The 27,545-nt window shown below is 60.6% G+C and overlaps 1 protein-coding gene across 1 annotated transcript in view; it reads left to right on the top strand.

The window, feature by feature from the left end:
- Positions 1 to 1,588: 1,588 nt before the first annotated feature.
- The window catches only part of TNRC18 (trinucleotide repeat containing 18), a 50,239-nt gene continuing 24,282 nt past the window's right edge, over positions 1,589 to 27,545 (top strand). Inside the window, 12 exon segments of the mRNA XM_083800707.1 lie at positions 1,589 to 1,639; positions 1,641 to 1,803; positions 16,038 to 16,163; positions 16,586 to 18,400; positions 21,144 to 21,246; positions 21,404 to 21,609; positions 21,821 to 21,967; positions 22,489 to 22,673; positions 23,595 to 24,018; positions 24,527 to 25,474; positions 26,091 to 26,266; positions 26,987 to 27,123. Of these exon segments, the coding sequence (XP_083656833.1) occupies positions 1,601 to 1,639; positions 1,641 to 1,803; positions 16,038 to 16,163; positions 16,586 to 18,400; positions 21,144 to 21,246; positions 21,404 to 21,609; positions 21,821 to 21,967; positions 22,489 to 22,673; positions 23,595 to 24,018; positions 24,527 to 25,474; positions 26,091 to 26,266; positions 26,987 to 27,123 (4,469 nt within the window). The 5' untranslated portion in view covers positions 1,589 to 1,600.

Below are 27,545 nucleotides of genomic sequence, written 5' to 3' on the forward strand. Positions count from 1 at the left end.
GGGGCGGGAGGGGGGGGGGGGGGGGGGGGGGCGCCCGATGAAGCTCGGCGGGGCCCCGGCGCTCTATGGAGCGGCCGCCGCGCCGCTGCCGCCGCGCTGCCCCTGAGCGGAGCCGCCGAGCTGCTGCTGCTGGTGCCGGCAGCGGGCGGGCGGGCGGGGGGCGAACCGGCTGCTGCCCCCCCCCCCCCGACCCCCCCCCCCTCCCCAGCCCCGCACCGGGCCTCCAGCCCCGCACCGCCGCCGCCATGCCCCGGGACCAGGCGGCCTGACCGCGCCAGGTAGGAGCCGGCAGCTCCCCGGCCCCAAAAGCACCGTCCCCCCCTCCTTATTCCCCCCCCCTCCCGTCCTCCTTTATTTTAAATTTTATTTAATTTTGGTCGCCCCCGCTTTTTAATTTTTGCCCCCGGTTCGCAGCCGAAAGCTGGGATCTGGGCGCGGGGGGGGGCCGGAGCGCGGCGCGGGGCTTCCTCTTTATTTATTTCCAAACTTCGCCATTCGTTTTTTATTTATTTTTTTTTGAGGAATTTTTTTAAAAAATTAATTATTCCCCTCCTTCCGTCTCTTCCCGCTCCGGAGGCGCTCCCGGTGCCCTCTCCGCCGAGCTGCGGCCGCCGGGGGCTTTTTTTTTTTTTTTTTAACCTTTTTTTCTGCTTTCCCCCCCCCCCCTTTTTTTTTTCTTTTTTTTTTTTTTTTCCGCCCCGTTGGAAAATACCACGCGTCTCGTTTTCCCCAGCGGGAGCGGCGCTGGGCAGAGCGGGAGCACAGCCGACCAGGTAGCTGGACGCCTCGGAAATGGGGAAAAAAGAGGCGAAAAAAGCCAAAAAGGGAACGGCACCGGGCAGCCCTTCCCCGGCCGCCCCTCGCTCGGCTCCCGCGGCCGGGGCTCCCTCGGTGGGAGCGGAGCAGGAAGAAACCCGGCTTCTTTAGGTTGTTTTTCGTGCGTTTTTTTTTTTTTTTTTGCATTTTTGCATTTTTTTTCCGGCTCTTTTTGCCGCCCGCTGGCTGCGGGGAGCCGCGGTGCTGGAGCCGAGTTTTGGGGCGCTTTTGGGGATTGGGGAGTGTTTTTTTTTTTGGGGGGGGGGGGGGATCCTCATTGCCCCCCGAGCCATTAGTTAATATTTTTCCCCCCTCCCTTATTTTTCCCCCTCCGAGCCATTAATTCATTTTTCCCCTCCCTTATCCCCCCCCCCCCCGCCTAAAATTCCCCGACTTTAAGGCTTTTTTTAAATTCTCCCCTCGGCGGGGAAGCCGCGGCTGGGTCCGGGGGTGCCCCCCCTCCACCCCCAGGGGGTGTGTGCTCTGTGGGACCCCCCCACACCCACACCCCGTGTGCCCCCCCCCATTTTTTTTCCCTCCATCTCTCCGCAGGCACCACCGACACCGCCGCACCGGGGCTGGCTCCGCGCCCCCCACCATGGGACTCCCGGACGAATTTTTTTCCGAAAACCCGCTGATTTTTATTATTTTTTGAGGGGGGGGGAAGAAGAAGAAGAAGAGGAGGAGGAAGAAGAAGAAGGCAAAAAAAAAAAAAAAGGGGGGGGGGGCGGGTGGGGGGGGAAGGCGGTGGCGATCCGGGCGACTGGTGGAAGGAGGCGAGCGGATGATGGATGGCCGAGATTTCGGGCCCCCCCGCTCGGTGCACGGCCCCCCCCCCGCTGCTCTCCGGGCTGGCCATGGAGAGCCACCGCCTGGCCGCCGCCGGCCGCCTGCCCCCCGCCGCCGGCCCCATGGCCGCGGGGCTCCCCGCGGGGCTCCAGCCCGGCAAGTTCCTCGCCTCGGGCATCAGCATCCACTCCCACCCCGGTAAGGCTCCGCGGAAACCCCCCCCGTCCCCCTCACCCCATCCCCTGCCTTCCTTCGCCCACCCTGCAGCCGGCCCCGCAGCCCCTCGGTTGTGGGGTTTGGGTGGTTTTTTTTCCCCAAAGGTTTGCCGCGTGCTTTGGGTTTTATTTTTATTTATTTTTTTTCCCCCAAAATTTGCTGTATGTTGTTTTTTTTTTTTTTTTATTTCCCCAAAGATTTCCTGCCTGGTTCGGATTTTAGTTTTTTTTTTCCCCCCAGTTTTTCCCTATGCTTTGGGTTTTAGGGCTTTTTTTCCCCCAAGGATTTGCTGCGCGGTGTGGGCTTCGGGCTTTTTCCCAAAAAAACCTGCACACTTTGGGTTTTAGTTTTATTTTTCTCCCAAGGATTTGCTGCGTGGTTTGGGTTTGGGCTTTTTCTCCCAAGGATTTGCTGCATGGTTTGGGTTTGGATCCTTTTTCCAAGGGTTTGCTGCGTGCTTTGGATTTTAGGTTTCTTTTTTTATTTCCCGAGGAATTGCTGCGCGGTACGGGTTTTGCGTTCCTTTTTCCCAAGGATTTGTTGCGTGATTTGGGTTTTAGTTTTATTTTTCCCAAGGGTTTACGGTGCGGTATGGGTTTGGATCCCTTTTCCAAGGGTTTGCTGCATGGTTTGGGTTTTGGGTTCTTTTTTCAAAGGATTTACCGTGCCGTATGGGCTTCGGGATTTTTTTCCAAGGATTTGCTGCGTCGTTTGGGTTTCGTTTTCTTTTTTCCAAAGGTTTGCTGTGCCGTTTGGGTTTCGGGATTTTTTTTCCCAAGGGTTTGTTGCATGGTTTGGATTTTTTTTTGTTTTTCCCGGGGGTTCGCTCTGCTTCGCCTGGTATGGATTGGGGGGCAAAAAAAAAAAAAAAATACCCCGCCAAAAAAAAAAAAAAAGGCAAAATAATAATAAGGGAATAGGGGGAGAAATTGCTCCTGGTTGCTCGCGCGCAGCCATCGCAGAATTTTCGTGCTCGGCGGAAAATCCCCGCCGCTCGGCACGGCCGCAGCCCGCCTCGGTCCTCCAGGAGAGGGGGAATAACTGGAGCTTGGGGAAGGCTGGGAGGAAGGCACCTTGTCCTGGGTTTGGGAAGGGGCTCGGCTGCCTCGTGGTGGGACAAAAAGCCACCCTGGGATGGGAAAAAGAGGCAAAACTGGAAGGTTTTTGGGATTTCACTGGTGCGATTCCATGCCGGAGCGAGCGCGTTCGCCTGAGCCGCTGTAGTTCGTGCCAGCTCCGCGGCGGCTCTGCTGGGAGTGGGTGGCTTCTGTGTTTTCTTTCCCTTGGTAATTATTGTTTTTTAAACTTGCAGACAAAATTTCTATGCTTAGGCCATTCCTTCCCCATTTTATTTTATTTTTTTTTCTCGGCGCGTTCCGACCTCGGGCAACCAACCACCCTCTGCGTCGTCCCTTTTGAAAAAAAACCAAAGCTCAGTTGTTTTTACGAAATACGCGCTTTATTTTTTTTTTCCTCGCTCAGCTTTTTATTTATTTGGTTCCGCGGCTGGTTTTTTGGAGGGGTTTTCTTTTCATTCCCTTTCCGAGCGGCCGGCAGGGCTAGGGAGGAGAGCGGCGTTTGGCCGGCCGCGGGCTCTTGGGGCCGTGGCCCCATTCCCTCGTCGGCAGGACGCGGGAGATTTCTGCCTGGTTAATTTTCCTCTCTGGCTGATTTTTTTTTTCCTTTTTTCTTTTTTTTTTTTCTCCCTCCTTTCTTTCCCCTGGGTGTGGAGAGGTGACTCGGAGTTTACTTTAGGCGTTGGGAGGGTGACAGGTTTTGCAATAATAAACCTGCTTTTCTCCCAGCCGCCCGGAATGAATGACTTTGAAATTTGCAAACCTGATTGCCAACATCTGCAGAGAAGGAAGCAGCCCGAATCGAGAGAAAAGATTTATTAGTTTTAGACTAGGTGGCAGTGCCAATTTCCCAGGTGCGAAGAGAAGAGGTGTAAAACCAAAGAGCTATGAAGCCAAGCACATGGGCAAACACCTTTTCCTTCTTCCCTTTTGTCTTTATTTTTTTTTACACCCTTTTTTTTTTTTGTCCTCCATTTTTTTCCTTTTTCCTCCCCCACCCCCTGCTTAAAGCAGAACGCAATCTCTGCAGAAAAAAATTCATCTGGACAATCTCAAGCCAAGCCCTAGTGCGCCTTTTTTTTTTTTAAAGTTTTAATTGGGTGGCTCTTTTTCTCTCTGCGTGTTTTTTTTTTTTTTCTTCTCCTCCAAAGTTTCCTTTTCAGGCGCTTCCCCGCAGCCTCGCCGCCCCGGCAGGGAGGCAGGAGGCGAGTCCCAGCCTCACCCGCACCCGCCTTGGGACCGGCCCCGCGGGCGATGCTCCCTGGTCCGCTCACCCCGCGGCCCCTCGCCGGGGGATCGCGTCTGGTGATCCCCAATATTTTTTTTAATTCATTGCTGTATTTTTTTTAAATTTTTAAAAATTTCTTTCCCTGGCTCTAAAGCCTTTCAGAAATGCCCCTCCCTCTGCAGCATGCGCTCCCTGGGGTGAATGCTTTAATACTGAGTTCGACTCGGGCTCGGCGATTTGTGATCGGGGTAAATTGTTTGAAAAAGACGTGCGTGGTCGGTCCCCAGTGAAACTCCCGTTGTACCGCGACAGTTGGTAGGCAGGGAATTTTTTTATTATTTTTTTTTATGGCTTTAACAATGTCGTTTGAAACGATGATTGCTTCCTGCTATGGAGAGGCCTTTTGTAGGGTTGTGTTTGCAGCGTTGATGGCGGTGTGTGTTTTTTTTAACTTATTTTTTTTTATTATCGCCTTTTGTTTTTGGCGGCGTTTTTTCGGAGGGGTGGAAAGCAGCGGCTTTGTGCAAGGGGTTAAGAAAAGTGGGCAGGAGGCGAAGCCTTTAAATAGAGCCAGCTCAAACCAACCTCTGCATACCGCCGGGCTGAAGAAAAAGAGGCTGTTGAATCCGTCCCAGCGTCCTCCCAAAATAAATACGCCCCGGTAAAAATAGCACGATTGGCCATATTTGAGGATCCAGCTATCGCCGGCACCGACGTCTTTATTTTCCTCAGTGCAGGCCGGGCTCTGCCCCGGAGCCGAAGGCACGGCCGAGCCTCCTGGCCCCTTTTCTCTGGGGATTTTCTGCGGGTCCTCTCGCCCTCGAGGCCACGTTTTGGAGGCCGGGAGCCCGTTGTTGGGAGCACCCCGGGGCCGCCCCGGGTTTGGGGGCGTGCGGTGGTGGAGCCGGGCAGCTCCGGGGATCCTTCCCCGGGGAGGAAGGTGGCGGCTGGCGGTGGCATTTCAGCCCCGACCGCGGCCGGGAGGACGGAGGCTGCGTGGGAAGGGAGGCCGCGCTCGATGGAGGCAGGCGGCGGAGTCCATTAAGGCAGGAGCTCGCTCTTTGGAGCCCCCGGGGTGGGAAATAGGAGGGGTTTCTGCCTCGGTTCCTTCCCCACGCCACCTTCCTTGGGTACAAGTGAAGCGAGCGTCCTGGTCTCGGCCTGATCCGGCAGCGGCGTGTTGTTCTTGGCAGCTTTGGGGTTTGGGGGAGGTGGAGGCTCGCGAGGGGCTGCGGCCGTGCCGGCAGTCAGACACTGAGAGTTTAATAATAACAATAAAAATCTGTTTTTTGACACGTACTGAGGTATCCTTTCTTGGGTGGGTGCCTGGGGTGTGTGCGGGGGCCACCCCCCAGCCTGCCTTTGGCTCAGGCGGCCTCTTCCCCTAAATTGTGCTTCAGAAACACTTCCCAGAGCCCAGAAAAAGGGACGAGCGGAGCCGAATTTGCCTTAAATCCACCTCGAGAGCAGCCCCTAAAAGCAAAGCAGCCGGGCAGAGGGGAGCGATCAGTGTTAGCTTGTTTCCCTGCCTCCCCGTCAGCGTGTGCACTGAAACACGGGGATTATCGGGGGCCAGAAACCACCCCCCTGCTCCTCGGCTTTAGCTCAGGGAGAAGTTTTCCAGCACAGCAGCGTAGGGGGGGGAAATATCCAGCGCCCAGGGTCACTTTGCTGCGCCAGCAAAATCCCCCTGCAGGCACCCTGCTCGCAGCGGCGCGGGGCTTCTGCTGAGACCGCCCGTTTCTGCAGGATCTCGGGGCGTGCTGCAGCACGGACCTCTTCTTTTTTGTGTTTTTTCTTTCTTTTTTTTTTTTGGGAGCGGGGGGATGCTGCGAGGGAAATAGCGCCGTGTGTAATGGCCCTTGAAATGGCCGTGCCCCCCTCCCTGCCCGCCCAGGGGGTGGTGCGTGGGGGGCTCGGGGGGGTTGGCACGGCCCTGTAATGCTGCCAGGCGTGAGGATGGGATGGGGAGGTGTCTGTGTCCCCCCCCCCCGTCACATAGGGCCCTGGTGAAATGGGATGCTTGCCCGTACATTGTCCACCAGGGCAGTGAGAGTGGGTGTGTGGGGCTGGGGGTGTCGAGCTGTCCCCTTACACCCCCTGTCCGTGGGGACAGAGGAGATGCTCAGCCATTAAACGATGCCCCTGCTGCTCCCTGGGCTTTCTTGCATGGGGCGGGGGGGGGGAATTCAGTGTTTTTTGGGGGTGTCCCACAACATGCCACGAGGGCAGGGGTGGCTTTGTGCTGTGGGGAGCGCGTCCTGGTGCCGGCAGCCCCCTTGTCCTGGTGGCTGGGTGGGCTGTGGGGTGGCACCTCTGTCCCTAGACAAGTTCCCATCCCCAGTGCCCCAAGCGGGGACGTGCTTGGTGCTGGTGGGCTGCGGTGGTGGAGAAGAGAGAGGAGGGTGCGCAGGGCTTTCCAACCCCTTCCCAGGCAGAACAGCGGCGCCGGTAAAGACGTGCTGCATCCCCAGGGCTCGCTGCATCCCCCAGCACCGTTGCTCCTTGGCAGGGCTCCCCCAAAGCCCCTGGCCCCGACTGGTGATGTGCTGGAGAAAACCTGACCCGGAGAGGATGCCGGTGCTGGAAATCCTATCCTGGGGCACGGGGGGAAGGTGCCCGGTGCTGCCCGCGCTGGGAGCAGCTCCGGCGCTTTCCCAGCAGCTGTTGGAGAAGTGGGAATTGCCGGGAATTGATCTTCGCTGCAGGCAGGGTTAGCAGAGCAGGGCTTTCGTAAGGGCAATTTCACATCTCCTTCCTCGGATAACCCAGGCTGAAGCTGAAATTAGTGTCTAATTATATAGTAAATAACCCCAACCCTGCCGTTTCGCCATCTTTTGGCGAGTAGGGAACCGAGCGCCGTTACAGGGCATTAACCTGGCGGGAGCCTGGCAGGTGAGCGCGGTGCAGCAGGGTCCTGGCGGATCGAGCACGGGTCAGCGAGCGGCAGCAGGGCTCCATGCACCCCAAAACCCCTCGGGTTGAAGCTCGGGGTGGGCACTGGTGCAGGGACATGGGGCCAGCCCGGTGGGTGCGAACATGGAGCTCGGTATCGCGATCCGGCATCACCCTCTGATGGTGCCGGAGACAAGAGCCCGCTTTGTTCTGCCCAAACCGACGGCACAGCAGGCACTAAACCGACCCAAAAACGTGGGTGGAGTGAGGTGGGGGGGCTGGGTTTGTGTCTGGGTGCTTTCACCCTCGTAAAAGGGCTCGCCACAAGCAGTGGGATGGTGCAGCTGGGTGCCTGCGGGCCCGGGCAGCCCGCGGTCTGTCTCCGCTTTTTGCTCGCTCCACTTGTCTCTTTCTTCCCCCCAGCCTTTAGAAGCCGAGGGGATGGCTGCCGGCCTCCTCCCCTCCGTGTGCTGTATCTGACGGCGCTGGGAAGCGAAAGGTTTAGAGCTGGGTGTCTGCTGCCTGCAGCGGGGGCGATGGGCAGAGAGGAGGAGAGGCAAGGGAGGGCTCGGCAGTGCCGGCTTGGTGCAGCAGAGGCTGGCGGCGGTTTAAATCCGTGAAGACTTGAAATATCAGCAAAAGATGGAAGTGACCTTGGGAATAAACGGCGTTGCCAGCACAGCAGTGGCCAAAGAGCCATTTTGTGGGAGCTGGATGCAGGCAGGCTGAGCGTGGCAGGGTGGGAGCTGCGAGGAGCGACGCGGTATGGTCGGGAGAGATAACGTGCTTTTGTGGGGGAATAACGGGGGGAGATTTGAAGGCTCCCCGGCCCTTCTCTTGAGATCTGTATCCCCGGCAACTTCTGAAAAGGTGGCTCTTGCTCCTGCCACCATCCATCTTCCCCTGCCACGTTACCGAGAGCAGAGATCCGCTCTTGTGTTTCGCGGTTAGATATATTGCCTGCGCCTTCCTTTCTGCCCCCGCTCCGTTCCAGCGCGCCATTCATTTTCAGCACAGTTCCCTGTGGCTTGAATACGCTCTTAATACATTTGGTTTAATTGCTTTTAATAAAATAATTTAAAGGGCTGCCGTGCTTGGGAGGAAGGGGTTCGGAGGGATTCAGCTCTCGCCCGTGCTGCTTGCGGTCCGCAGGCAGCGGCGTTGGCCGTGTGCGAGTGGAGCAGCACCCGCGTTACCCCTCGGCTCCCGTGGCCTCCTGCCCCTTCTGCGCCCCGATTCCCGGGGCGAGGAGGATGATTTTTTGCAGGGAAGGCTCCGGCCAGGCTCCTTCCTGGGGCTCCCAGCTGTGGCGAACCCCCCGAGCACCTTTCCCCCCTTCGTTGCGCTCGGCCGGGCGCGCACATCGCGCTCCGCTCCCTTTGTGCGCCGCGCGCCGGGGTTTCCCTTTGCAATCCCAGCGCTACAGCGGGGCTGTCTGCGTAATGAGATTAGTGACACAAAGCGGCAATTCTTCTGCTGCTTTTCATGTATGTTCAGGGCTTGTGTGGGATCGGAAATTCCTACTTTCATCAGATGAGCCCTCTCTGTAACTATTCTGCGGACAGACCTTCCTTCCCTCGGCTCCAGCGATGACATTCGTGTTGGCACAAGCATTTCAGACTTTTCCCCTCCCGCCTCCCTCTGCCTCCGCGTCTTCCCAGCCTGAGCCATTGTGAATTTTATCTCATTGTGAATTTTATCTTCCCTTCCCCGAATCTCGCCGTCAGCCCAAGCCGCTTCCATCTTGCGGAGGACTGGAGAGCTCGGTGCCCTTCCGTGGCCAGGCTACGAGCTGTTGTAGGGGGAAGGCAAAAGGTGCTCTCGGATTGTGCAAATGCTCCTTGGTTCCCCTATAAGTGTGCGTGTGCATGTACAGGAGACACGCAGGGCTTCACTTGATGGAGGTCTCGGCAGGGGCTGGCTGTCCCTGCCTCGTGTCAGCCCCGTGTCATCGGGGCCAGGTTGGAAATTTGTCAAGAGTCCAAAGGCCGTGCTTAATTTTGAATGCGGATTTGCATAATTCATCAAGAATTAAATCACACCGCCATAATATTTGCCTCCGCGTTTATCTCCGTGCATCGGCGCGGTGCTCGGGTGCAGGTCCCCCGGTGCCGCGCGGCTCTGCGCCTTTCTGCTGCAGGAGCGGCGGCACAGGCGATGCTCGGGAGGGCGCAGGGCATGTGGGGAGGGCAGGAGCTGAAAAAGGGCTGAACAAGGGAGAGAGGGCAGAGGCTGGGCTTTTGAGCCTGGTTTCCTAAGGAAAAGAGGCTTACAGGATCGTGGTCTGTCGGCGGGTGGTGTTCTTCCACCCCAGATGCCCGCAGCCTGCTGCTGAATTTCTCCTGGGGTGGTTTTGGGGTGCTGTGGGGTCTGGGTTAGGGCAGTGCGTTGGCACTGACGGGTGCCTCGGGCTTCACCACGCGCTTGCCCTGTCCCAGCCACACCGCATCCAAGTCATGAAGCTGGAGTGGATCGGACCTCGTTAGCTCGTCACTGCTAAACGAGAAGCTGGCGAGGCGCAGGATGCGAGCGGTCGGTGCCGGAGCCCCGGAGCTCCCCTGGCCGTCTCCAGCCCGCACCGTGAGATCCTCCGGGAAGCCGTGGCCGTGGCACGGAGCTGGGAACGCCGAGTCTGGCGGCGTTGGACCAATGCTGGCTCTCCTCGGCGGCCGTTTGGGGAGATGGAAAGCCGAGGGGAGGAGAGGGCAGGTGGCATTTACCTCCCCGGCTTCTGGCGGGCGCCCCGGCGCGCGGCCGCGGGGCTGGCTCCTGCCCATCACGCAGCGGTGTTTAATTTCTCAATGGGAGGGCAGGGAGATAATGCTGCACGGTCCCATTTAACCTGCTGGTGACCTGGTCTTAAGTCATTGTGGCTGAAAATAGACTGCGTTCCCTCCAGGGCATGGCTAATGGCTCTGGGAAAGCTGGGATCTCTCTTTGAAGGCTGACTTAATTGCTGCTGGCAGGCACTCGGTGCAGGTGATGCGGGGACCGGCACCCGTGCCATCCCACAATAACCTGCCCCCACCGAGCGCCTGTAGCTCTCCTGGCTCTGGCAGCGGGTAACGAGCTCCTTTCTAACGAGCGAGGGCACGGGACGCCTGGGCGTAGCTGGGTTAATTGCGCGGGCAGGGCTCGGCGAGCCGTGGGAGCGGGGGCCCGCTTGTTTGCTGCTTCTGCGCCCATGTTCAGTAATTAAAAAAAAATCAAGAACGACGAAATAAAAGGAATTGGGTTACGTTTCTGTGCTTAGGAAGGATGGCGAGCACACGAAACTAATGCGTACGTGTCCTTGTCGGGAGCAGAGCCAGCCCTAGGACCCCCGGGGGACAGCTCGGTCCCCAAGGCTTCTTGGGCAGGTCACTGTACGCCCTGCTAGAGCGGGCTTCCAGCAGCCAGGCCCTTCCTTCCTGGGGATTTTGGTGAGCAATCTGGGAGGTAAATGAGTATTTTTTAATTTCCACACAGCGTCTTGCAGGACACGGAGCCGGAGAGCACGCCGAGCGCTCCTTGCAGCGTGAGGACTGTGCAGATGGGAGGGTTTGGTGGGCGCCCGCGGGGTGCCGGGTTTAATTACACCTCCGTCACAGGGGAGGTGTCGGATGTGGCTGGGGGCACGGGGGAGATGCTGCAGCACTCGGTGCTGGCCCGGGAGGGCTGACACTGTTTGGCTGTTCTCACGCTTTGGGGTTGATGTGGGGCGCGTGGGAGCAGCTCGGCTGTCCTCAGACCGGCCGCGGCGGTGCCAGGCACGCGTCCTGTGGTGATGCTGCGATCGCCCGACCCGGCAAGCGGAGAGAGACAGCCTCAAATCGAGCTGCGTGGGAGCCTGCTGGTGTCTCCAGACAGAGCTGTCCTTGTAAAACAATTTGCCAGGAAATAACCCCGCCGGCAGCCCGGCTCGCTCTCCCTGCCCTCTCCATCCCCTGTGGGTTGAGAACGCAGTGGGAGCTCGGAGAGCTGCTGGGGAACACGGGCTGAGCGGGGACGTGCCCACGGTCCCGGCGGGGTGGTTTCCATCCTGGCACGAGGAAAAGCCACCGTCCCTCTGCTAGCGGGATGCGTGTCCCCAGCTGGGGACGGTCCTTTGGGGCGTCCCATCCCTGAAGCTCTGCCACCTCGCATTGCGTTCGCTTGTCGCAGGGCGCAAAGCCAGGCAGGGGCTGAGTCCGCGGGAAGCCGGAGCGCACGAGCGCAGGTCCCTCGAGTGCTCGTGGCCGCTTCTTCCCCTTTTCCTCTTCCTCCTCCTCCTCCTCCCTGGGGCCCCGTGAGCGCTCCCGGGTGAGCAGGAGGTGAGCTCTGGAGCTCGGCCGGCGGCAGGGAACCCCGCGTCCTGCCCCGCTGTGTACTTTGGCCGCGGGAGGCCGGGCAGGGCGGTGATTCAGGGCGAGGGCAGGACGGCTGGAGGAGCGTGGCACGGCCGCCCGCCCGGGGTTGCGCGGGCTGCCCGGGGAGCGCGTGGCGTTCCCGTGCTGACGCAGCCGCCAGCAATAGTAAATATTGAGCAAGAGCCGCGTAAAAATAAAACAGCCTGGACGCGGAGTCCCACGTGGAATGAAATCAAATTAAAAGACAATAGAGGTCCGCGCCGGGCCGGTGGCGAGCTCGGCTCTTAGGGCAGTGGTTTTTGGAGTGTGGTCGTGGTCGGGCCGGCGAAGGCTCTGACTGCAGCCCCCCTCCGGAGGACCCCCTGTGTCCGCGGGGACCACCACAGCTCTCCTGCAGAGATGAAAAGGAGTTAAATAGATCGGACTGTTCTGGATGAGACCGAAGCCCTTCAGGGGACACGACTCGAGGCTGTAAATTCAGCCCTTGGAGCAGCTGCCAGCCCCGTGGCACGGGGTGCCGGTGGGGCAGGGGCAGGTTTTGGGGCAGAGCAGCTGCAGGGGGCTGCAGGGACGGGGAGCGGCCGCTGCTGCGGTCCGGGTGCATCTGATCCGCGGGCTTTGGTTTCAGCCCGCCGTGTTCGGGGGCTCGTATCGCTGTCGTCTCGTGTATGGCACCGAGTCAAGGCGGCTCCGGTGCCTCGGGTGTCACTAGAGCCACCCTGGCAGGCAGGGGAGGAGGTGGCAAAGATTTACGCCGTCAGCACTCCTGGCTCGCAGCTGTTGGCGAGCCGTAGGCGCGTGCACGAGGAGTAGCCGCCGCCGTGCTGCACGCCCCTGGGGCGTGGGGCAGAGGCGGGGAGCCGTGCGCCATGGGTGGGGGGGGTTCCCAAAAGGGTCTCCCCCAGGAAGCTGGCAGGAGGGGACGGGGGTGTATGGGTGACGGCGAGCATCGACAGCCTCCGTCTGCGTCGTGGGGGCAGGCTGGCGGCTGGATCCTTGCTGTTCCCCTCCCTCCCTGCTGGGGAAGGGGGACCGCTGAGGGTGTAAGCGGTTATCCAGCTGCTCGTGCCGCGGGCCGCTGTCCCAGTTGGCTGCTGTGATGTGCTGCGGGCCGGACTGGGGGAGAGGTGACCGTGTTCCCGGTCAAGGGCTGCAGCTCCCAGCGGCCAGGAGAGATCCCAGCTGCGAGGGGCTGCGGTCTCCCTCGGGTGTCCAGCACTGAAAGCACACGGTGAAAATAAACCCGTGCCGCTGCGCTTCCCTTCCCTGATCCCATCCACTCTGGGTTCAGGCTGGGGGGGGCCGTGGGGTGAGCGCTTTTCGGCTGGGGCCCCTCGGTGTCCGCAGCCCCTTGCATCACCCCAGCCCGCTCCCGCTGCCACGTCTGTGCCTCGCGGGCTGGGGAGGAGAGGCGAGGTGCTGGCGGTTGGCAATATTTCATAAGTGGCAGAAACCCGTAACGGGCAGACGGGTGCAGGGGCGGGGGGTGGGGGTTACTTCACCTCTTCCAGAGTCTTCCGGTGCCGGGGCTGCGGTTTTTCGGGCAAAAAGGGCTTGGGCACGGGGCCCGGCTTTGGGGCGCTCTGCGGCCGGCTCCGCACGTGGCCGCTTGGCCATGCAGGACATCGGGGCTGTCACACAGCTGCGTCCTGCTGCCCTGTTCCCTTTGAGGTGACAGCAAAGGACCGGAGAGCTGTCCCCAGGCGTGAGCAGAGGCTTTGCAGGTGCTGCTTCTCCCTGGCGCATCGGTGACGCAGATGCTGCCGGGCGGTTGGGAAGGTGGGGAGCGAATTCCCCATGGAGGTGCTGTCTCTGCGTTGTTCCCGCTTGCTGCCCGTGGCCCTTGGCAGGTGCCCGAGCGAGATGCCACCTCCGTGCTGGGCTGGCAGCGAGGGGACGCGGTGGAGGTGCCGGCCGGGCTGGGGTGGAGCAGCTTTCCCAGCGCCGGCACGCACACGTGCCGCACCAGGCATGTCGTCTGGCTCGTCTGCCGGAGCCCTGTCCGGGGGAAATGTGTGCTCAGCTCCAGCATACCCCCTCCTGCCCTGCTCTTTCACAACCCCGACTTGGCCGACTCGTCTGGCTGGGGCAGAATTTCAGGCCTGGGGACTGCCATGAGCGGAGGGGCTGAGACGAGGGAGATCCTGCGGGCTAAAAGCTCGGGGCGATGGCTCCTGGATGCTCTCTCCTCCCGGGGAGCTTCGGGCAAACCCCGGGCGGGCTGAGCACGTGGGGCCCGTCCGCTTCCCCCAGCGCGACCTCCAGCCTCCAGACGTTTGGCGTGCGGTTTGTGCGGTCGCTGCTATCTCCTCTCCCCATCGGTCGCATCCCCTCCCGGCGGTGACTCACCCGGCCGTACCTCTTCCCCGTGCCGCCTCGGAGAGCCGAGCGGCGCTGCAGTTGTGTCAGCCCAGCTGAAAACATCTGCGCCCGCCGAGCTCCTCTCATAACAGCCCTCCATTGATGGCTCCCGTGTGAAGCAGCTATGTTTTTACGGGAGATGGAGGCAGGGGAAGATGATGGGATGTGCCCGTTTTGGGGTCGGGAAGGAGGGCACGGGCGTGCGCCCCCGCTCCGTGCCCACCCACCGCCACAGGGGAGCTGAGCAGGGGTGTGGGTGCAGGGGCATCAGGAGCTGCAAGGAGGCTTTTTCCACCTCCCCTGGCTTTTTTCCTCATTTGGCTGAGGTTTTCCAGGAGCGAGAGGGCAGTCTCTGTGCTGGTGGATGTGTGGTTTTGGTGTGGCGGGGACAGGGGGCACGAGCAGCGGGCTGCAGGAGCGTGTCTCAGCCTGCCTGGCCTCGTCGGCACGTCCCTGGGCAGAAAGCATCCTGCGCTCGTTCAGCAACCGCCCTGGCCCCAGGCAGAGGGAGACGGTTGCGGTTTCCCCCTCTCCCCTCCCTTTCCCCTGGCAGCGGGCCGTGGTTGGGGTGAGCTGTGCGTTGCTCACTGCGGTAGAGTTTCTCCCCTTGGCATCGCTTTCTGGCGCGGAGATCCAAGGAGGAAGCAGCTTGCCTGCGGCCACCTCCTGCGAGCGCGGCTCCTCGGCGCCTGGAGGAACCGTATCGCCTCCAGGACCTGCCCGGGGCAGCAGGGCAGCAGGTTTTGGGCTGTGTGAGAGTTTTGGGGCAGCCTGGGAGCAGGAGGACTTCATGAAGGGGTGCCTTGGGGTTGCGTTTCCATCGGGTTCATCCCCCGAAAGGATCTGGCCCCGTTTTCTCCTCCCTGCCCCGGCTCTGGCTGCAGGTGAGGAATGGGACGAGGCTGTGGTTTGGGTGATGAAGCAAATCCTCGCACATGTCCGTGCCCTGTTTTCCCCACCTGCAGGGCTTTGGGATGGGCAGTGAGCCCCCGTGCCGGGATTAGCCTTCTCCCAGCAGCAGCGCTGCTGCCAGGGCTCGCAGGGGGTGCTGGAAGGGGTGCCCAGCGCGCGGGGCTTTGGGGCTCGGCTGCTGCAAACCTGCCCCGTGCTGCACCAGGTGGGTCCTGGGCACGGGAGGTGATAGAGCTGGGATGCTCCCCAGCTGTCCCCAGACCTAAGAAGTGGAGCTGGAAATGCTCCTGTGCGAGGGTCTTGGGGTTAAAGAGGCGAGGAGTGAATGAGTGTGCGCTCACGGTGCCTTTACAGCATCCTGCACGAGATGAGTTGGCAAGTTTGGGCTGCTGGGAGCGGGCTCTGCGTTGAGCCTCGTGGGCCCAGCAGCCAGGAGGGGTTGGTGTGAGGGTGATAACACTGGAACAGGGCGAGCAGCAGGAATTGGAGCCTCCTGGAGCCCGGTGGGCTGTAGGTTCAGACGGGCACTGTGCGGAGCGCTGCGTCGGTGAGGCAAGCGTGCCAGCTTGCAGAGGTGCATGGAAGAGGTCGAGGCTGTCTAAATAATGTGAAATATTGGGCAGCTCTCAAGGTGGTGCTTCACGTGCAGCTTCAGTAGGTTGAACCCCATCTCCTCGTGGGTTTTGGCGTGGTTTTGTTTTGATCCAGTTGGATGGGGGACTGTTGACAAAACTCATCGCTGCCTGCTTGCTTTCAGTGGGATTGTTGCATTCGGGGGGAGTTTGTTGCTAATGGGGTCTGAGAGGAAGGGTGGAAGCTTGCAGAGGGCTTCACCGGCTCCTTCAGGCTCTCCTGATGGCTTTTACCCAGTCTTTAAATGGTGGCACAACCTGGGAACCTGCTTCGGCACGTTCATGGGGCAGGGCGCGGTGCTGGGGTGTGCAGTATCGGACGGGTGCCGTTTGGTGGCAGTGTTGCAGAAGAATTGCTGCCTGTAGCCAAGAGCTGCTTTAATTACCGCTATTACTGTGATTGCCTTCACCAACACAGCGCTGCAGCTGGTTATTCGCATGCGGACGTTGCTGGGGGGGCCCGCTTGCAGCGGAGTCAGGCTGTGCCCAGGAAGCAGCACCCTGGATTCGCAGCGCACCGGCTGCCGGCTTGGGGTCCCTCAGGGGTGCTGCTGGGCGAGGGGCGAGCTGGGGGACCCCGAGGCGGGTGGCCAAAAAGGGGGGGACACGAGCAGTGCCCCCCATTACAGGCTGTGCCCTGCCTGCTGTGCCACGTGCCTCCTTGCAGCCCCCGCTGCTGGCGCGCGAGGGACCGCCAGCCCCAACAGTCTGCGCTCCTGCGGGGCTCGTTCCAACGCGGAGTGGCTGAAACATGTTTCCCTCTTCTGTTCCCGTCTTCCTGCAGGCTTCTCCCATCTGCCTAACGGGCTCTACCCGTCGTACATTCCCCTGAGCCACCTCGAGCCCCCCAGCGCTGGCAGTCCTCTGCTGGCCCAGCTGGGTCAGCACAGCCTCTTCGAGTCGCAGAAAGGTGAGCGGGGGTCCTGCCTGTCCTTCCCCTTGTCCGCCCCACAGCACTCGACATCTTTGGGATAGGGGACATCGAGGGGAGAGCTGCACCCCCTGGGGTTATCGCCAAGGGATATTTCTTGGGTTTTAGCAGTACTGAGGTCTTGAACATGGCTGTGCTGCGGGGAACGTGGCCGGGTTGTGCCTTGCAGCTCCTGCATGCTGCTGCAGCAGAAGGCTCGGCGTGCAGCGGACGGGGTTGTCCCGCATCCCGCCTGGGTCATGCAGAGGTTCCTACCCCATCTCCTCTGCCCTGGTCCTTCCTGGTCTCTTTGACTCACTGCTGAGACATCCTCAAAACCCGATCCCTCCCAGCTGGCCACCGCTCCCCTGTCTCTTCTAATCTTGTCTGCCCTGGTAATCTTGTCTGCCTTTGCTCCGCAGATGGCTTCTACCTGTCCAGCCACGCGGGCCAGTCGGCTTTGCACCCGCAGCCGCCCCTCTCGAGGACGGCGGGCAGCCACACGCCGAGCACCCTGCTCCGGGAGAAGGACCTCGGGCAGCTGCACAAGAGCTCGAAAGAAAGCCTGAAGGACCCCGGCGGGAAGGAGCGGGGATGCCGGAGCGATCTCTCCCTGCCCTTCGCCAAGAAGGAGGGCAAGCCGAAGGAGGAGCCGCGGCCCCGCAGCGTGGTAGACCTCACGCAGGACACCAAGCCCGACAGCGACCGCAAGGTGAGCGTGGTGGAGAAGGCGGTGAAGGTGGGCGAGCGCCTCTCGCCCTTCCTGGCCGAGCACTTGCCAAACCGGGGCGGCGGCGGTGGCGGCGGGGAACCCAAGTCCAAGAACCCGCTGCAGAGCTCGTCCCTCAGCAACTGCAACGGCGGCGGGGACCCCATGCTGAAGGTCCTGGGCGCCGAGCAGGACCGCTGCGCCAAGGACCCCGCTCGGCACGACGAGAACATGAGGCCTTCCGCGCACGCCCACGCCGAACGGCTGAAGCGGGGCGAGCCCCTGCTGCCCTCGGTGGGCGCTTTGCACGTCTCCTGCAGCTGCCCGTCCCCGCACCCCTCGCAGCCGGGGAAGATGACGCCCGCCACGACATTCCCCCCGCAGCCCGTCCATTCCAGCATGTACACCATCTTCCCGCCGGCCAAGGAGCTGGGGAGGGAGCACAAAGTCATCGCCCCCACCTTCGTGCCTTCGGTCGAGGCCTACGACGAGAGGAGCGGGCCCATCCAGATCGCCTCGCAGGCCCGCGACAACAAGGCGAAGGACAAGGACCTCGGCAAGGTGGGGGTGCTGCAGTCGCCCACGGAGCGGTGCCTCGCGGATGCCTCCCGCACGCTCTTGTCCCAGGACTTCTCTTGCCACAGCGATGCCAAAAGGATGGAGGCGCTGAGGGAGAAGGGCTCGGTGATCAGGGCCAACTCCATGGCGCTGAAGAGGCAGGTCGCTTCGGAGCCTTTCCTCAACAGGCCGGGGCTGGGCTCTCCGGAGAGCAGGGAGTTCCTGGCCTCCAAGGACTTGCTGAAGCCGAGTCCGGAGGCAGAGCATCGGCCCTGCGAGCGGGACCGCTTCCAGCGCTCCGGCTCCAAGGAGGCGGCGAAGGTCTACGGCACTTTGGACTCCTCTCGGCAGCACCTGGACCACGGGCAGCTGAAGCCGCCCGAGCAGAAGTGGAAGCCCTTTGAGATGGGCAACTTTGCCACCACGCAGATGGCCGTGCTGGCCGCCCAGCACAACCACGTCACCCGGGCCGAGGAGGAGGCCAAGAAGGTCTACCTGGACCCCAGCGGCTTGCCGCGCTCCTCGGTGGTGGGCTCGCGGGGCGCTGCCGACGTCCTGCACCCCACGTCCCACGGCGAAGGCTCGGCCATGCAGAGCCTCATCAAGTACAGCGGCAGCTTTGCCAAGGAGACCGCGTCCCGGCAGAGCTGCGGCAAGAAAAGCCCCTTCGGCGGCTTGGGCAACATGAAGTTGGACTCCTCGCAGCTGGGCACCTCCAAAGTGCAGCAGCTGCTGGCGCAGCAGCCGGCGAAGCAGCTGAAGAGGGATCCCGAGAGACCCGAGAGTGCCAAATCCTTCGGCCGTGAGAGCATCAGCTCCCAGGGCGAGGTGGAGGTGAGGCACTTGCCCGTCGGCATCGCCGTGGCCGTGGCCCGGCAGAAGGACAACAGCAGCAGCAGCAGCAGCAGCAGCAAGCTGGCGCCCAGCCTGGCGGACCGGGATCGCTCGCTGTCCCTCAGTAGCATCAAAGGTGGGTTCCCCAGACCCGTCCTGGGGCTCTTTGCGCGGATCTGTTCGGTGGGTGGAGCAGCCCAACGCAGGCTGCGTGGCGCGAGCTGAGTTGGGCATCGTCACCTCCCTTTGCTTCCTGTTCCCGGCCAAGTTTTTGTTGTAAACCACGGCAAAGTGGGGCTCCTCGTGCTGGTCCTGTCCCCGTCCTTGGGCTGCAGTTGTGGCTGCACCATCCCTGCTCCAGGGGCACTGGTACGAGTTTGCCGCATGCAGTTTGGCTCCTCCGTGGACCATCAGCTACAGCGGCGCTGAACCGAAGCCCAGAGCTTCACGAGGCTGCGGCGAAGCCAAGCTGGGCCCTGTCAGAGGCTGCTGGCTGGGCCTGGGACCTCAGCCACCCATGCAGGCGGGAAGGAGGAAGGGAAACTCCTTGCCAGCACCCCTTTTCCAGCTCTGTCCACCTCCAGCAATCCCTGTCTGTGGGTTTGACTCCTGTTAGTGCACGGAGCGGTGCCAAAGCTGGCAGCCGGCGAGCTCCCCGCCGTGGGAGCTGACAGCCCGCGTCCCGCCCGCCGTGCGGTCCCTGCCTTTCCTTTTTTCCCATTTTTCTCCCGTCACCCCCCTCTCCCAAACCTTCACCCCCCCTCTTTCCCGAGCCCCTCTCCGCGTTCCCATCGCCTCCTGTCGCCCTCGAGAGCCGCCCGAGGACCTCGCGGGCAGCACAGGGAGCTGTTTGTTCAGCCCTTCCATCGCCCAGACCCTCCCGGCTTGCGTTAAAATGTAATTTACTGAGCCGAACTAAAAGGCTGCAAACAAGGGCTGGATTCTGGCAGGCCCCCAGGCCTGTTGCTAAGGGATGCAGTTGGCTTTCAGACAGAACACAAGACTGCTTTTCTCCTCCTCTCGCCCCCCCCATACGCCTCCCCCCCCCCACTTTGTGTGCCAGGAGATATTCATCTAATAACATTAGCTTGCTTGCGCTGAGTGGACGGTGCTTGAATGTTTAGACCTTTTAAGAAGGAGAAAGCAGGCTTTGGTTGGCTAATCTGTAGCATTTGGCAAGTAAAATGCAAGTATTTAGTGCCGGGCATCGGTCGTCAGGGAAACGGGCCTGAGCCTTTCCTCTGTGCATAACTGATTGAATTTTTCTATGCGGGCCGTGCGTCATGTTCGTGTATGCGGACAGAATGATCATTCACCGCCGGGACAATCGGCGGTCTGTACAGAAGAGGGACCGTCCCGCTAGCGGGGCAGGGGCTGGGGAGGAGCTGCACGAATAAGAAAGGGTGTGCGTGCGTGGGGGGGGTGAGGACAGGGCGATAAAGCCGCCTGCAAACAGCAGATCACGAGTAATACGGATGGGAGAGAGAGGAGCAGCCGCTGGCGGCGGGCTGGGGACGGCCGCTGACCCTGGGAAGGCCTTTGGGACGGAGAGGTGTGTGCCGGTGTTTAAAGCATCTTTGCTTTCTGCCTGAAGCCCGTGGCAGGAGCCTGGGGAGAGGAGCCGGGCGAGATGTTGTCTCGTTCCTGGATTCCTTCTGACAGTAAAAGCTGAGGGAATTGGAGGCTTGACAGCAAAAAAACGCGGGCTGTCCAGGTTTGTGGAAATACACAGCGGAGCCCTCCTTTAAAAGGCTGCCTGTCAGCAGCGCGGACTTGATGTTACGGGAGGCTTTCTCCTGTGCCAAACCTTACCCAGATGCCAGAGCCGGGGGCCAGGGTGCAGCCGTGCGAGGCCACCGAGCCCCGCAGGGTGCAGAGCATCGTCCAGGCAGGAGATGTGCTGTCGGGGAGCACCCAGAGCTGGGGGGAAGCAAGCACCTTCCTCCTGGACCCCCGCGTGTCCCTTTAGACCATCTGGCAGCTCGCTGCAAGCAGGGCTGGGATTTAGGGGTCACCCAACCATAGCATGGACAGGGAAATGTGAAAGAAATGTGTGTACAAGAGAGTAGTTAGGGAAAAAGCCTAAAATCAAGCAGCTGGAGACCTTGGATAAAATCAGAGGGGCCACAATACCTGGTCCGAGCAGGGCCAGCAAGAAGCAGCTGAGGGTGTGCTCCTTCCTCCCTTCGCAGACCCAGCTGATGCCCTGCCAGGCTGTGTTTTAGGATTCTGGACGAGCCGTTGCTCCAGCCAAACATCCAGCCCCCTCTTTGGACTCCTGCCCTCATCTGCCATCTGTGCCCCTGCCTCACCGGACCCTTTCCTGTTGCATGGCATGGGAGGGGGATGCAGATGCCCGCTAAGGGGTTGGTTTGCAGAGTGCAGCCCGCTGTTTTTCTCAGCATCTGTCGTGTTGCTGCTGCCTGCTGCAGAGGGACAGGGCTTTGGAGCACACCCAGTCTGGTTTATGAGGAAGAAGGAGCCTCTTAGAGGCACAGCTGAAATCCCCCCTGTGAGATGTGCTCAGCATGACCGTGTGGTTTGATGCAGGGATTTAGCCGGGCCTTGTCCCCTTCTGAGATGGGAAATCCACCACTGTCCTTTGGCAAAAATGGTCCTGTTGGTCTGGCTGCTCCTAGGCTGGAGGCTCTCCTGTCCTGGGAGAGTGGCCAGAGGTGTTGAGTCGGTCCCTGGATGGCTTGAAAATATGGACCTCGAGCCAGGTGTCACCACGTGCTCCCAGGAATCCCTTTTGTGAGAGCGTCTTGGTCACGTAGGCGGCCCTGCCGTGTCCTCCGGGGCTTCAGCCTGGTAGTCCTGGGGAGGGAGAGCTTGTCCTGGGCTGCTGCTCGCCTCTGATGGCGCTGGGTGTCTCCTAGGGCACGGACGCTCAGAAGACGACTGCGGGGACGAGAGGAGCCGCCACCGGGACAGCCACCTCCTGGCAGGGCGGCTGGAGCGGGATCAGGAGAAGCTGCTCAGGTGAGGCTCGGAGGGCAACGGGGTCTCCAGCCACGGCTGCCACAAGCCACGCTCAGGACCGCGCTTGTTCTGCAAGCTGGCCCGTACCCCTGTGCTCCTCCAGTGCCCTGTAGCACTCAGAGCCTTTCCTTCTCCCTCTTGCCTCCCCCGTGACCAGAGAGAGCAAGGAGCTGGCAGATTTCGCCCGGATACATCCCTCCGGCTGCGCCACCAACGGTTTGAACTCCAACCTGATGGTGACGGGAGGCCCGGCCCTGGCGGGCTCGGGGCGCTGGTCTGCAGACCCGGCTTCGCACCTGGCCGCGCACCCCTGGCTCCCCCGGACGGGGAGCCCCTCCATGTGGCTGGCCGGCCACCCCTACGGTGAGTGCCCTGGAGGCAGCGACGTGTCCACGGGGTGCCCGCACCGCTATGATCCGCTGCCGGGTATCGCTGAGCGCCCGGTGAGGCTGCTCGTTGACTGTAGGGGATAGGGAAGGGGGCGTTTCGGAGCTGTCAAACAGTGGGTGGCTTCTTGCATGGGTAGGAGCTGCCTGTGTCCCTTGAGTTGTGACCGTGCTGTTCCTTCTTCCAGGACTCGGCCACCCTTCCCTGCACCAGGGCATGACTCCAGGCTTCCCCCCGGCCATGGGGGGGGCCCTCCCTTCTGCCTACCAGTTTGCCAGAGACCCGCAGTCAGGGCAGCTTGTCGTGATCCCCAGCGAGCACTTACCGCACTTCGGTAAGTCCCGAGGAGGGGAGGTGGCTTTGGAGGTGGCTAGACGGGAACGTACGTACCCGTGGGGACCAGCAGCTGCAGCTCTCGGGTGGGTGTGAACCAGCTTCTTGGTAGGTGTGTTTTGGAGATGGAAATGTGTCGTCTTCTGCACTGGCTTCTCATCGTGTGGAGGACCTCGTAGAGTTTGGCTCTTCGGTGAGGAGAATCTGCTCTTGGGATCAGCCAGGGACGGGCAAGCCAAGGCTGCCTAGAGTCATAGAAACAAATAGAGAGCAAAGCAAGAGAACAAAGAGCAAAGCAAGTCAGAGACCCCCAGGACCTACACGTCAGCGGGAGTGGGGCTACAGAGAGCAAGACAGCACGCTTTCCATTTCTGGCTGTGTTTTTGCATAGCTTGATGTTCGGCATCCCCACACCGCGAGACTGGGGTAGATCCCCTTCCCCTGAGCAACCCGGAATCCTCTAACCCACTAGCCGCCCCTGTCCTCGTGCCTCCTTGACTGTGCCTCTGCTCATTTCCCCAGCGGAGCTGATGGACCGGGCACCCCCGCTGTGGCCCGCCATGTACCCCCCGACCAGGAGCTCCCTGCAGCACGCTCACCAGCTCCAGCTGCTCTCCCACCAGCAGCTGCTGCGGCAGCACGAGCTGTACATCCTGCAGCAGCAAGCGGCCCACGCCATGGAGCTACAGAGGAGCGCCCAGCTCGTGGTACGTCCTCGGGAGCTTCCAGCTTGGAGGCAAAAGAGCCTCGAGTTTGGGGGTCTGGGGGTGGGGGGGAGAGCACAGCCACGCAGGTGTGGCAGGGGTGCCTCGAGGGCAGGGGCGCACCGAGAAATCCAGTCCTGGTCCCCAGGAGCTGCGGCATTTAGTGCAGCTTGCAGAGGTGGGGGGGTTTTAAAGGGGTTTGGCATCAAGCCCTTGAGCAGTGGTGTCAGGAGAGCTGCCCAGTGGCGCATGGCCATTATTCCAACCTTGGGATCGTCTCTGACCTGGGTGGTTTCATCCCTGGTCCCCTCCAAACAAACCTCCTGTGGCAGCCCAGAGGAGCAGCTGCGATGCTGGCAGCGATCTGGGTCCTGGAGGCAGCTCCCATTCACCAGGCAGTTTTGGCAGTCGGGAGGTTTCGTTTGGGTGTGTTTTGCACCCAGTTAATTTTTTGTAGCGGTCATCTGGTTTTTCGGCCTTCGTTTTACATGTGTGCTTGCCAGTCTGGAGGCTTAGAAATAGAAACCACTTCTTTCTGGTTGTGATTGAAAGCTGAGACGCCCTTCACGTGGCTCCTGGAGCTGGGGCTTCATAAAGAAAACTGTTACAGACCTCACGATGAGGAATCTACATCTGTTCCTGCAGATGCATCCTAGCAGATCGTCGTTCAGGTGTTTCAGGAGACCTTTCCTAGCTCTGAACACCTGAACTCTTCTCGCCCTGGCACTTGGGAAGCGCTAGTTTGAGAGCAGTGCCGCCCTCCATCAGATTGGCATTAAGATGGTGTCGCAGTCGGGAGCGTGTGTTTTATTGCAGTCCGTATTTGATACGACGAGGTTTTGGCCTCGTTTGGCGGTGGGCCTGTGCCGCTTTCCAGGAGCAGGCGGAGATGCCGTGCTGAGTTTTGCTCTGTTCTCGTCGCAGGAGAGGTTGAAGGCAACCGAGCAGCGGGCGGATATGGAAGAGAAGGTGACGAAGCGGAGCCTGGACAGTGCCAAATCAGGCCTTTCCTCCTCTGCCCCGGGACTGGTGCACCGAAAACCTCCTGTGCTGTCTCCCAACGCCTCCACGTCCTACAGCAAGGCTGTGAGTCCACCTCCCCTCTCTCCCAGGGCCTCACCCGTGTCTGTGCTCAAAGCTGAGGTGATCCAAAAGATGGAGGAGCCACCTTCGCAGCCAGCCTACTCCTACCCCGCCACCCCCAGCTCCCATCCTTCCAGCCCGCCCCCCGCCTCTCCGCCCCCTGCCCCTGCCATCCCTCCAAAGGAAGAGGCGCCCGAGACGGTGGAGAAGAAAGACCTGGAGCTGGAAAAAGAGGCTGCCGGTCCGTTTCAGGCCTTGTTCCCAGGTAAGAGAGCCCTGCTTTGGCAGAGTCCCGGTGTGTTCGTGCCTGCCTCCCTGTTTCTCCTCGGCTCTTTCCTGCTTCCACCCCTTTCCCTAGAGAAAAAACGCGTCGCTCCTCTATGAAAGGCAGGGGAGAGGCAAGGGCCGGGGTGGTGCGGTGGGCTGGGATCGATGCTGGGGTTGTAGGGGCACCTGGTGCTGAGGGCTCTCCTCTTCCCTTGGGTCGAGCCTGGGTTGGTTCCTCCAGAGCTGAGGTCTCCGTGGGAGAAGGATGCGGGGTCCAGTTGCAGGAGCGTGCTGGGGAGGTGCAGAGGGGGCGTCTGGGGTGCTGCTGCCTGAGGCAGAGGGCGGCATCGTGGCCGGGAGAGAGGTGCCCAAGCAGCCACCGTGTGAGAATAGGAAGAGCTGAGAGATGATGGAAGCAAAGGGAACCCCTCTCTATGCCTTAGTGAGAGAGGGGCTGCTTTGGAGACCCGGCCGTTACACAGCCTGTCCCTCCTGATGTCTTGTAGAGATCCCCCCGGGATATCCATTCCAGTCCCTGCCTCCCTCCTTCGGAAGACACTATCCCTACCTCCTCCAGCCCACCGCAGCGTCCGATGCGGACGGCCTGGCTCCTGACGTCCCGCTGCCTGCCGAAGGCTCCGAGCACATGGAGCTTTCCCCAGAGGTCAAACCCATCCACCTGTCTCCGTCCAAAATGCTAGAACCCATCCAAGCGGCGGCAGAAGAGGAGTCCTTGGAAGAGCGGGTGAAATCGGAAGTGCAGATGGAGGAAAGCCAAGAAGGCATCTGCGAGCAGGACATGGGGGCTCTGAACATTGCCGCCTCCGCAGCCGTCCCGGTGCAGAACGTGGACAACTGCAACCTCCTCCTGCATCAAGGCGAAGCCCTGGGTGCTATGGAGCAGGACCAGGAGGACCTCCAGAGCTGCCCACCTCCTTACCAGGTCGTGGCCTGCCCCGCAGAAGCAGAGGCTCCGGCAGAGACGGGGAGCGGAGCAGAAAGCTGCTCCGTGCACATGGACTACGACGGCTCGCTCGTGCACGCGGAGGCCGAGCCGCCCGAGATGGACTTGACGCCGCAGCGGGAGGAGGCCTCTGTAGCCATGGATCTGCAGAGCGCCGACGTGCCCTGCGGCAGGGAGTTCCCCAGCCTGCCCCCTGAGGAGGGGGAGCAGGGGCCGGAGATCCCCTCCTACACGGACGAGGCGATCTCTTGCCAAATGCCAGCTCTGGACATCAAGCCGGGCGACCCGCTGGCTGGGATGAACGCTCTGGTGGCCGCCACGGAAATGCCTCAGGCTTGTTCCTTGTTGACTACTGCCAGCGTCGCCCCATCCCAGGTGAAGATGGAGGTGTTACCTGAGCAGGCCTTGGAGCACTCCTTCCTGCAGGGGATCACTCTGCTGAGTGAAATCGCCGAGATGGAGCTGGAGAAACGGAAGCAAGAAATGCAAAGTAAGTCGTGAGAGCACGGTCTGGCCTTGGGCTAGGTCGGGTCTGCCTGCGCTCTGCGTACAGAGGCCCGGGTGGGGTCTCTCGCACCCTCAGCCATGCAGCAAGGAGCGATGCCCCGAAATTCAGGAGGGGCTGGCACTTTGGAAGGAGTCGGAGTAAGGATTTTGTTGCAGTAGGCCGAGGTGCAAGCGGCTTCTGGACTGCTTCCCCCTTCCAAAGGCCCTCTCCGTGTCTAGACAGCTTGTGGTATGCGTAGCGGAAACGGAGCCCCACTTGCTCGGAGCTGCCAGGGTAACACCCTTCTGGCAGGCACCGAGGCTGCAGTCTGTCGGGGTTTGGCACAGGAGGCCCCAGTAGCTCGAGATGATGCTTTCCAAGAGCTTGGCAGGTCCTGAAAAGATCTCACCTTCCAGTAACTTCCTGAGGCGAGTCGTGGTGGGAGCTGCCAGTTGCGCTATGGCTGGGTACAACGGGAGATCTCAAGTGGGGGTCGGGGGCATCAGGGAGGCTCCGTGAGCTGCCATGGCCCAGAAAGGGGCATCAGCCTCTCCTTGTGGGGCTGCTATTGCAGGATGAACCTCTGTAGCTTTTATTTTCCCCCCCCTGTCCTTCCCAGCAGGTCCAGAGAGTTTCCCTGTCCGGCCAACGCTGGAGAGTTTGCTGGCTGCCAGCACCCACATGCTCATGGAAGTACTTTCCACCCCCTTTATGGAAAGTCTGAAAACCATCCGGCTGCCTCGAGAGCTGAATCCCAACAAAAAATACAGCTGGATGCAGAAGAAAGATGAGCCCGTAAGTAGCTCCTAGCGCGGCTCAGCCCGAAAAGCCGCAGTGCATCCATCCGCCAGCCGCGGCTCGCACCCGGCTCGCGTCGCCCGTGTGCGTCCAGCGAAGCCTGCTCTCACTTCCCTCTGCGCTGGGAGCTGAGCAGGAGTCAGGGAGCTGCCATCCAGCTTCCTCCCTTGTTTCTGAACCACCACCATTGATCTCAGCAGGGCCCTCCGCAGCCCTGGAAGGGGTGTCTGTAATACAGAGCCAGCAGGAACTCGTATCTTAGCACTTTGGCGGGGTGGGGGGATAAGCAAAGATAGTGGCAGCAGGGTATTTTTCCTTTCTTTTTCTTTCCTGACTCTTCCCCGGGGGAGAGACTGACAAATTATTTTGTACCCAGCGAGTAAATGTTCCAAAACAGGGAATATTTTGATGTGCCTTTTTAAATAAGGGAGAAGAGACTCCGTGGGTGTATGTTATGCTGTAGGCTATTTCCCAGGGTTGCTGTCCCTCAAAGCTCTTACCATCCCATGCACAAGCCACAGAGCATCTTTGCTTGGCTGGTTTTGCTCTGGTACAGCTCTGGGGTAGGGGCGAGGGTGCTGTGCTCCCCTGTAAGCACGGAGGGTGTCCCTGCCAGGCTGCAGATCTTGGCTGCTGCAAGGTCACCCCCGGGGTGCGCCACCCCAGACTAGATGGGGGCCAGGACGTCGTGCCCTGACCTTCTCCTCCGCACCCCAGATGTACTCCATCAAATCGGCCATCGAGAACATGGACGCGATGGAGCTGGACTACAGGATGAGGCTGGCGGAGCTGCAGCGGCGGTACAAGGAGAAGCAGCGGGAGCTGGTGAAGCTGCAGCGGCGCCGGGACTCCGAGTAAGTCGCAGGCTGTTCACCCCGTCTTTTTTTTTCCAGCTGGGCACTTTCACTGCCTCTTGGTCCCGGAGAGAAAACAGCCCTCCGTCCCTCCATTTCCTCTCCTCGCGGTATGGCTCGCCAGAGCTTTGCACAACACACTCCTAGGCTATGTGACACAGCAACCTGAGCACTGGTGAATGCAGCTGGGAGACCGTATTAGAGACAACCTTGGCTTCAGCAGCTCAGTTTAGCAGTTCGGTGACAGGCGAAGGTTCTGGGTTGGCTCCCGTTCTTGCTTGCTTTCAATTTTTTTTTTTCCCTTTATTTTTTTTGGATTTGTTTGCTTTATTTTTTCTCTTGTTTTGCTTTTTTGGTTGCAAAATTCGATATTTTTTTTTCCTTTGCTTTTTTTTTTTTTTTCGTTGTTGCCTTGGTTAACA

Source organism: Anser anser (assembly GCF_964211835.1).
Source record: "Anser anser genome assembly, chromosome: 15".
NCBI lineage: Eukaryota > Metazoa > Chordata > Aves > Anseriformes > Anatidae > Anser > Anser anser.